We start from the raw sequence: 10,748 nt of genomic DNA, 5'->3' as shown, positions 1-10,748 counted from the left end.
TGGGTGACGTTTCGGGTCGAGAAGGATCTCGACCCGAAACGTCACCCGTTCCTTCTCTCCTGAGATGCTGCCTGACCTGCTGAGTTACTCCAGCATTTTGTGAAATAAATACCTTCGATTTGTACCAGCATCTGCAGTTATTTTCTTACATTATGATTATGATTATGATTACAACCAACCATAGAAATAATCGTTTCTATTAAGTCTTTTTTTTAACAAATTCATTGATTTATTTAAATTCTCCCTTTAATTGATCAAGATTGCCAATTTGGTTTCAGGATTCTAGGTTAATTTATTTTACCTGGTCGAGTAAATTTGGAAAGAGAGACCCGAACACTTTGCAGCCTGTGGCTATTTGCCAATCTTGCCCGCTTTATAAAGTTCACATCTATTCCAATTTTGAAATGAGTGCCAAGGCATCAAGAAATTGTTTATTCCAAAAGCAAAAAAATTGATAGCATTTTACAAGCTCTGCTCAGATAGAAGTTAAATTGCCGTCAAACGCATGAACAAACTTTAAAAGTGTAGGGAAGACAGCGTTATAGAATAATAAAACTTGCAAAACAAAAGCTTTCGTTAATTTAGCATCAAACTGCAGAGTAAAAGCAGCCAGAGCCTGTGCAAGTCACCTGTCACCACTACTGCACGGTGATTATCAAATGACTCCCTTGTTATAAGGTCACTCTTTCTGTCTGTCTGTCTCCTTTCAGTCAGTTCTTCCTCGCTGTCTTCCTCCTCAGCCAAACTTCGTGTTGCTAAAGCCTCAACAGAACATGAAATAAAGCAAAAAAAAGACATTCAATTTAAGTCTCATGTAAGCATTACTTACAACATCACTTGCAACAAAGACAGAAAATGCTGGAGTAACTCAGCGGGACAGGCAGCAGAAGACTGAAGAAGGGTCTCGACCTGAAACATCATTCACTCCTTCTCTCCGGAGATGCTGCCAGTCCCGCTAAGTTACTCCAGCATTTTGTGTCTATCTTTGGTGTAAACCAGCATCTGCAGTTCCTTCCTACACATTTCATGCAGCAGAATGGTACGAGTGTGCTTTGAAGTTGTGACACATTTCATGAACCAAACAAAATATTGCCCTTAGGTATCACAAAATGCTGGAGTAACTCAGCGGGTCGGGTCAGGCAGCACCTCTGGAGAGAAAGAATGGGTGACGTTTCGGGTTGAGACCCTTCCTCAGACTGATGTCAGGGGGGCGGGACAATGTTCAGAGATGCTGCCTGACCCGCTGAGTTACTCCAGCATTTTGTAATGCCTTCGATTTGTACCAGCATCTGCAGTTATTTTCCTACACAAATATTTGCCCTTAACACTTTCACAGCTACAAATGTTGCTCGATTCATGAGATGTGATGCAGCAGAAGAAGCACACGACTTGCCATTTGTTATTTATCATTTAATTCAGTATGGTCCCCTCTTTCCATGTTTTTATAACAGGAAAGATCAAAAATAAATTCCCTTCCTCGGGATGATCATTCTATTAAAAAGCAACATAAAATACTCATTCAATGCCTCAAAGCCAAATGGCTGATTTCCAAGTTGGAAACTCTGACGACTGATGGCACTCACAGTGAACAGTGAGCATTACGTTGCTGGCCGCCAGCCCATTAAAACAATTGGATGAAAGACTTGTACATTTGTGCCCTGCACGTCCCAAGAGTGCTGTTCCTTTCCAGCAACATTCAGTACAAAGCTCGACCGTGAAATAGAGAGTGAAAGATAAGATACTGTTTAATTTATCCAGAAACTGAACACAGTTGAGTCTGGAGATCTAATAAAACAGATGTGCAGTATGTGAGGAGTGAAAAGGTCACCCGGCTTTCGATCTTGCCCAACTCTCGTGAGTATTATATGCAGGGGTGCAGTGTTGCTGGAGCTGAGCGGAGTGCCACTCCGGCACCTCTGTTAAAACAAAGCCAAGATAAACAGCATGCTTGACTAATCTTCTGGAATTCTTTGAGGATGGAACTGGGGAAATTGACAGGAGAGATGTGGTGTACCTTGACTTTCAGAAAGCCTTTGACAAGGTCCCACATAGGAGATTAGTGGGCAAAATTAGAGCACATGCTATTGGAGGTAGGGTACTGACATGGATAGAAAATTGGTTGACAGACAGAAAGCAAAGAGTGGGGATAAATGGGTCCCTTTCAGAATGGCAGGCTGTAACTAGTGGGGTACCGCAAGGCTCGGTGCTGGGACCGCAGCTATTTACAATATACATTAATGATTTGGATGAAGGGATTAAAAGTACCATTAGCAAATTTGCAGATGATACAAAGCTGGGTGGTAGTGTGAACTGTGAGGAAGATGCTATGAGGTTGCAGGGTGACTTGGACAGGTTGTGTGAGTGGGCGGATGCATGGCAGATGCAGTTTAATGTGGATAAGTGTGAGGTTATCCACTTTGGTGGTAAGAATAGGAAGGCAGAGTATTATCTGAATGGTGTCAAGTTAGGAACAGGGGACGTACAACGAGATCTGGGTGTTCTAGTGCATCAGTCACTGAAAGGAAGCATGCAGGTACAGCAGGCAGTGAAGAAAACCAATGGAATGTTGGCCTTCATAACAAGAGGAGTTGAGTATTGGAGCAAAGAGGTCCTTCTGCAGTTGTACAGGGCCCTAGTGAGACCGCACCTGGAGTACTGTGTGCAGTTTTGGTCTCCAAATTTGAGGAAGGATATTCTTGCTATTGAGGGCGTGCAGCGTATGTTTACTAGGTTAATTCCCGGAATGGCGGGACTGTCATATGTTGAAAGACTGGAGCGACTAGGCTTGTATACACTGGAATTTAGGATGAGAGGAGATCTTATCGAAACGTATAAGATTATTAAGGGGTTGGACACGTTAGAGGCAGGAAACATGTTCCCAATGTTGGGGGAGTCCAGAACAAGGGGCCACAGTTTAAGAATAAGGGGTAGGCCATTTAGAACTGAGATGAGGAAAAACCTTTTTCTGTCAGAGAGTTGTGAATCAGTGGAATTCTCTGCCTCAGAAGGCAGTGGAGGCCAATTCTCTGAATGCATTCAAGAGAGAGCTAGATAGAGCTCTTAAGGATGGCGGAGTCAGGGGGTATGGGGAGAAGGCAGGAATGGGGTACTGATTGAGAATGATCAGCCATGATCACATTGAATGGCGGTGCTGGCTCGAAGGGCCGAATGGCCTCCTCCAGCACCTATTGTCTATTGTCTATTGATTATATTTACTCGGAGGTGAAAAGAGAAGACTTACTTTGCCATAAATCTGAAGCATTCATGTAAAATGTTGGGAAAGGACAAAAAGGCCGATTGGCGTAGGAAGGGGAAAGGCTGGAGGGCTGCCCGCGTCTCGTTCATACGCTGACTAGACTTATCACAATACGTCCAGTTAAGCACGTTGCATAAGTTCAGTCTTGTTGATGGTATTCCTGAAAGATTGATCTTTGACTGCCACGATTGGTATTAAGGACATCACAAGGACGAGACTTTCACGTAATTATTTGCATTTATGTCATACCTACTGCTTTCTACAAAAACTGCAATGTCAGAAAACAAAGCTGCCGGCAGGATGAGTTTTGGACGAGCCTCTCCCATGGTGTCAGGACTGAAGGACTTCTCTGGCATCTCTGTCCTTCCAATCTGCTCGTGGAAGCCTCCATGGATACGGCTCTGGGTGACATCAAGTGGGGATTCACTCACAATGCACACATTCTCATGGTAGCTTGACTTGAATCCTTCCAATGTGTCCTTTGAGACCCCAAGCCAATCCTGCAATGAGTAAGAGATTAGAGACCAGTGCAAGTTGCATATGTTCTTAGTTTTAACATGCTGGGATAAGCATGGGTCGGCACGGTGGCGCAGCGGTAGAGTTGCTGCCTTACAGCGAATGCAGCGCTAGAGACCCGGGTTCGATCCTGACTACAGGTGCTGTCTGTACGGAGTTTGTACGTTCTCCCCGTGACCTGCCTGGGTTTTCTCCAAGATCTTCGGTTTCCTCCCACACTCCAAAGAGGTTTGTAGGTAAATTGGCTTGGTGTAAATGTAAATTGTCCCCAGTGTGTGTCGGGTAGTGTTAATGTGCGGGGATCGCTGGTCGGTGCAGTCTCGGTGGACCTGAAGTGCCTGTTTTCATGCTGTAACTCTAAACTAAACTAGACTAAACTCATGCTAATTTTTTGCTTCCCTTTTGCTGTAAGAGTTTTGACCCATCCATTCAATGCCTTTGCTGCAAGAGTTTTTATGCTGTCTTTCAACCCTAGATTAATATTCAGTTTTATTTCTCTGAAAAACAAATAAAATGTGCCTAAATGGGACTGGTAGATTATGGCCCCCCTCTCTGTGTCTACCCTTCCCACAATAATGTACCCTTCCCACAATAATGTAATCATCCCAACCTTAGGACATTATGGCAGAAGTTCCTCAGAATGGACTCCTAAGGCCAGCTATCTTCAACAATACTTCATCAATGACTTCCTTTGCATTAGAAGCAGAAGTGTGAACATTCACTAATATTTGTACTATTCCATTCACAACTCAATTCTATTGGTGGCGCAGCGGTAGAGTTGCTGCCTTACTGCACCAGAGACCCGGTTCAATCCTGACTACAGGTTCTGCCTGTATGGAGTTTGTACATTCTCCTTGTGACCTGTGTGGGATTTCTCCGAGATCTCTGGTTTCATCCCACACTCCAAAGATTTTGTAAAAAAGGTTTGTAGGCTAATTGGTTTGGTGTAATTGTAAATTGGCCCTAGTGTGTAGGATAGTGTTAGTGTGCGGGGATCGCTGGTTGGCCCGTACATGCTGAACCAAAAGGACAGTTTGCGCGCTGTAACTCTAAACTAAACCAAACAAAACAATTAGCACAACATCCACTATTCTAAAGAGTCATGGTCTCCAGCACCAATATATTCTGTCCGAGTGTATATCGTCTATAAAGTGGACTGCAGATACTTGCCTTGGCTACTCCACCAGCACTTGCCCAGATTTAGTTTAGTTTAGTTTAGTTTAGTTTAGAGATACAGCGCGGAAACAGGCCCTTCGGCCCACCGGGTCCGCGCCGACCAGCGATCCCCGCACAATAACACCATCCTACACCCGCGAGGGACAATTTTTACAATTACCAAGCCAATTAACCTACAAACCTGTACGTCTTTGGAGTGTGGGAGGAAACCGAAGATCTCGGGAAAAAACCCTCGCAGGTCACAGGGAGAACGTACAAACTTTGTACAGACGGCGCCCGTAGTCGGGATGGAAACCAGGTCTCCGGCGCTGCATTCGCTGTAAGACAGCAACTCTACCGCTGCGCCAGTAATCTCTGACATCTACCCTGAACAGGCGTATGGAAACATTAACCACTGCAGATCCCCCTCCAAGTTGGCCACCATCTTGGCTTGGAGGCATCTGGCTGCTTTGTTATCAATGCTGGGTCTAAGTTCTGGAACTTTCTACCCTTCGGCTTAGTGGGAAGATATTTACCAAGTGATCTGGAATGGAACAAATGTAGTGGCCTGGCGGAGGCCAGAGAAAAGGCAAGACGCCAGGCAGTGTTTAGTAAGATTCTTTTATTAGGCTGTGAGCTCCTGCCCACAGCGTAGTTCTCCTAGGGATGAGATACGCCTTCCCTTGGTCTGGCTTTTAACCCCTTTCGCCTGTCCGTCACGTAACGAGGGGGCTGACCCAAGGAGTGGCCTGATCCGCCACAGGACCCCCCCCAAGAACCACACAGAATATTTTATTGTCAAATGTGCCACGACACAGTGAAACTCTTTGCTTGCATACCCAAGATCTGCAATGGCTCCTGAAGGTAGCTCATTTCCACTTTCTCTAAAGACTTTGGGATGGGACACCTGTGTTGGCCTTGACAGTGACATCCAGATCCCAGAAATGAATAAGCAAAATACCGCTGCAGGACTGTGGAGCAGCGGTAGAGTTGCTGCCTTACAGCAATTACAGCGCCGGAGACCCGGGTTCCATCCCGACCATGGGTGCTGTCTGTACGGAGTTTGTACGTTCTCCCCGTGACTCGCGTGGGTTTTCTCCGAGATCTTCGGTTTCCTCCCACACTCCAAAGACGTACAGGTTTGTAGGTTAACCGGCTTGGTATAAATGTAAAAAATTGTCCCAAGTGTGTGTAGGATAGTGTTAGTGTGCGGGGATCGCTGGTCGGCGCGGACTCGGTGGGCCGAAGGGCCTGTTTCCGCCTGCTATCTCTAGACTAAACTAAACTAAAATCCTAAAGAAACCTTTTCCATCTATCTTTAAGCTCCCGGTGTAGGGGTGATTATTGAGTCTACTGTAAGAAGATAACTGCAGATGCTGGTACCAATCGAAGGTATTTATTCACAAAATGCTGGAGTAACTCAGCAGGTCAGGCAGCATCTCAGGAGAGAAGGAATGGGTGACGTTTCAGGTCGAGACCTGTTGAGTTACTCCAGCATTTTGTGAATAAATACCTTTGATTGAGTCTACTGGCTGGTTCAAACAGGAATCAAGGCCACCAGCAAACAATGGGAGGGGAGATGGGAGGCTCAATACTGGACCAACATTTTGACCCCTTTTCCAGCTGGAGGAAGGGAGATAGAATCTCTTCCAATGTCTCTTGAGACGGTGTACAAGGATTAATATGTAATCTTCCCAACATGAACTTTTTTTTTGAAGAATAATTACTTTCCCAAGTAATTACAAGTGTAGGATTGTGCATTCCTTTCCAACCATTTGTTTTGCTGTTTGTGTCTGCAAAAGCACCCAAAACTCATATCAGTGCCGAAACCACACGCACAGCACAGCCGGCTGAGGTTTGGGTAGGATGTACTATAAATTGTAGCAAGTGAAGGAAATTCCAAGTTGAATTTCATTTTCAGTCGCACCAGACATTTTTTTTTGTATTTGAAGGAACTGCAGATGCTGGTTTAAACCAAAGATAGACAGAAAATGCTGGAGTAACTCAGCGGGTCAGACAGCATCTCTGGAGAAGAGGAATAGGTGACATTTCGGGTCAGGACCCTATTTCAGACTGAGAGTCAGGGGAGAGAGAAACTAAAGATATAGACAGTGATATACAGAGATATAGAACAAATGGGTGAAAGATATGCAAAAAAGTAACGATCGTAAAGGAAACAGGTCATTGTTAGCTGCGGGCTAGATGAAAACGAGATACAGAAAATGAGACTCAACAGGACGACTTTAGAAATAGTACAATGACTTGGGTGGGGGAGGGACAGAGAGAGGGGGGCTTCAAGGGTCACCTGAAGTTAGAGACATAAAATTCATATCGCTGGGCTAAGCAAAATACGAGGTGCTGTTCCTCCAATTTGCGTTTGGTCTCACTCTGACAACGGAGGAGGCCCGGGACAGAAAGGTCATCACTGGGTGAACTGAATACAGATTCTGTTGACACCTCTGTTGCTCTCACAAGTCACACTTAGATTTCCTTACCCAGTGCAACAAAATGCTGGAGTAACTCAGCGGGTCAGGCAGCATCTCTGGAGAGAAGGAATGGGTGACGTTTCAGGTCGAGACCCTTCTTCAGACTGATGTCAGGGGAGGGGGCGGGACAAAGATAGAATGTAGTCGGAGACAGGAAGACTAGTGGGAGAACTGGGAAGGGGGAGGGGAAAGAGAGAGACAGAGGAACTATCTGAAGTTAGAAAAGTCAATGTTCATACCGTTGGGGTGTAAACTGCTCCAGCGAAATATGAGATGCTGTTCCTCCAATTTGCGCTGGGCCTCACTATGACTTTCCTACCCAGTGTAACATAATGGCACAGCTGGTAGAGCTGCTATGTCAAGTGAGTTCAATCCTGACCTCTGATGTTGTGCAGTTTATATGTTTTTTTCTGTGGTGGTCTGGGTTTCACCTCTGAGCTCTAGTTTCCTCCCACACTCCAAATACTTGTGGGGGGTCGGTGGGCTAATTGGCCACTGTAAATTGTCCCTACGTCGTCGGTGACTGGTAAACTCTGGCTGAGTTGAAGAGAATGAAAAAAATGAGACAACACTAATTCAATGTTCCCACATTTCATCCATAGTCTTCCATGCTTTGTTCTGATCTATCATTGAGCTGAGCATGTCTACGACTAATCAGTAACTGAGTGATCCGAGGAGCATTCAAACATTTTATTCTGCAGCTTGATGTGACTTAGCAAACTGCACACCTGAATATATTAACACAGGTAGAATGCTTCAAAATATAAAACCAAATGACTCAGAAACAAGGAACTGCGGATGCTGGTTTATAAAAAAAGACAAAGTGCTGGAGTAACTCAGAGGATCAGGCAGCATCTCTGGAGAACATCGAGAGGTGACGTTTCGGGTTGGGAACCTTCTTCAGACTGAAGAAGGGTCCTATAGACAATAGACAATAGACAACAGGTGCAGGAGGAGGCCATTCGGCCCATCGAGCCAGCACCGTCATTCAATGTGATCATGGCAAATCATTCTCAATCAGTACCCCGTTCCTGCCTTCTCCCCATACCCCCTGACTCCGCTATCCTTAAGAGCTCTATCTAGCTCTCTCTTGAATGCATTCAGAGAATTGGCCTCCACTGCCTTCTGAGGCAGTGAATTCCACAGATTCACAACTCTCTGACTGAAAAAGGTTTTTCCTCATCTCCATTCTAAATGGCCTACCCCTTATTCTTAAACTATGGCCCCTGGTTCTGGACTCCCCCAACATTGGGAACATGTTTCCTGCCTCTAACGTGTCCAACCCCTTAATAATCTTATACGTTTCGATAAGATCCCCTCTCATCCTTCTAAATTCCAGTGTATACAAGCCTAGTCGCTCAAATCTTTCAACATATGACAGTCCCGCCATTCCGGGAATTAACCTAGTAAACCTACGCTGCACGCCCTCAATAGCAAGAATATCCTTCCTCAAATTTGGAGACCAAAACTGCACACAGTACTCCAGGTGCGGTCTCACTAGGGCCCTGTACAACTGCAGAAGGACCTGTTTGCTCCTATACTCAACTCCTCTTGTTATGGAGGCCAACATTCCATTGGCTTTCTTCACTGCCTGCTGTACCTGCATGCTTCCTTTCAGTGACTGATGCACTAGGACACCCAGATCTCGTTGTACGTCCCCTTTTCCTAACTTGACACCATTCAGATAATAATCTGCCTTCCTATTCTTACCACCAAAGTGGATAACCTCACACTTATCCACATTAAACTGCATCTGCCATGCATCCGCCCACTCACACAACCTGTCCAAGTCACCCTGCAACCTCGTAGCATCTTCCTCACAGTTCACACTACCACCCAGCTTTGTATCATCTGCAAATTTGCTAATGGTACTTTTAATCCCTTCATCCAAGTCATTGATGTATATTGTAAATAGCTGCGGTCCCAGCACCGAGCCTTGCGGTACCCCACTAGTCATTGCCTGCCATTCTGAAAGGGACCATTTATCCCCACTGACCTGAAACGTCACCTGTCCATGTTCTCCAGGGATGCTGCCTGAGCTGTTGAGTTACTCCAGCACTTTAAATACTTAATTCAGTTTGCCATCGTTTCTATAACTTCCAACTTTTCAGACATAATTCTGAAACTTACCTCAAAACTTCTACCCAATACTCATCAAATCTATTCATTATTTCCTCCTATATTAGGCATCTCGGATGAGCCTAATTCTTGGCAGAAGACTGGGGGAGTTGGATCAAGGTACCATATGGATGATTGCTCCACCATTTCTTCCTCCCCTGTTGCCTCAATATGCAGTCAGTAGCCACCACTCTAAATGCCGGGGGATTGAAATGATTTTGTTTCGGTGAATAGAGTCCAGTTTCTTTCCCCTTCTTCTTACCTGAAAGTTTCCATTGTAGTTGTTAAAAAGAGGGTCAAAATTTCGGCCTGGATTCGGAATCTTTGGGATGATAATCACTTTCAACCTTTGAGAAAAATGTAAATGATTAAACCTTGTCGCGATCATAAAACGGATTCGGGCATGAACGAATCGGAACGATCAGACATCGAGCAGAAGGTATCAATGGTCATTTCGATACCAAATTGGCATCAAACTACAACTTCCTATCTAGCATATACTTATTTCTCAGCTGGGCATACTAGATGGCCCGCCCAGTGACATATTTGATCCTATTGAGGAAGTGGAGCAGTTAAAATAACTAAACATTCACTGGAATTTAGAAGGACGAGGGGGGATCTTATAGAAACATATAAAATTAGATTTAGATTTAGATTTAGAGATACAGCGCGGAAACAGGCCCTTCGGCCCACCGAGTCCGTGCCGCCCAGCGATCCCCGCACATTAACACTATCCTACACACACGAGGGACAATTTTTACATTTTACCCAGTCAATTAACCTACATACCTGTACATCTTTGGAGTGTGGGAGGAAACCGAAGATCTCGGAGAAAACCCACGCAGGTCACGGGGAGAACTCCGTACAGACTGCACCCGTAGTCGGGATCGAACTTGAGTCTCAAGCGCTGCATTCACTGTAAGGCAGCAACTTTACCGCTGCGCCACCGTGCCGTCCTATAAAAAGGACTGGACAAGCAGGAAAAATGTTCCCAATGTTGGGGGAGTCCAGAACCAGGGGCCACAGTCTAAGAATAAAGGGGAGGCCATTTAAAACTGAGGTGAGAAAATACTTTTTCACCCAGAGAGTTGTGAATTTGTGGAATTCTCTGCCATGGAAGGCATTGGAGGCTGATTCGCTGGATGAATTAAAAATAGAATTAGATAGAGCTCAAGGGGCTAGTGGAATCAAGGGGTACAGGGAGAAGGCAGGCACGG

General features: G+C 45.2%; 1 protein-coding gene across 3 annotated transcripts in view; it reads right to left on the bottom strand.

The window, feature by feature from the left end:
• Positions 1-576: 576 nt before the first annotated feature.
• Positions 577-10,748, bottom strand: part of LOC144600317 (cytokine receptor common subunit gamma-like) — a 58,993-nt gene continuing 48,821 nt past the window's right edge. Inside the window, exons 7-9 of one of the 3 annotated variants that reach the window (XM_078411883.1) lie at positions 9,794-9,878; positions 3,510-3,756; positions 577-762 (exon numbers count right to left, since the gene is read on the bottom strand). In XM_078411883.1, coding sequence (XP_078268009.1) covers positions 737-762; positions 3,510-3,756; positions 9,794-9,878 — 358 coding nt within the window. In that variant the 3' untranslated portion in view covers positions 577-736. Of the gene's footprint in view, positions 763-3,505; positions 3,757-9,793; positions 9,879-10,748 lie in introns of all 3 variants that reach the window. The other 2 variants (XM_078411885.1, XM_078411884.1) reach the window with 2 other exon arrangements.

The sequence above is a fragment of the Rhinoraja longicauda genome, chromosome 15 (genome assembly GCF_053455715.1).
Source record: "Rhinoraja longicauda isolate Sanriku21f chromosome 15, sRhiLon1.1, whole genome shotgun sequence".
Lineage (NCBI taxonomy): Eukaryota > Metazoa > Chordata > Chondrichthyes > Rajiformes > Arhynchobatidae > Rhinoraja > Rhinoraja longicauda.
The sequence above is the reverse complement of the archived record's forward strand: the minus strand, read 5'-3'. Positions and strand labels throughout refer to the sequence as shown.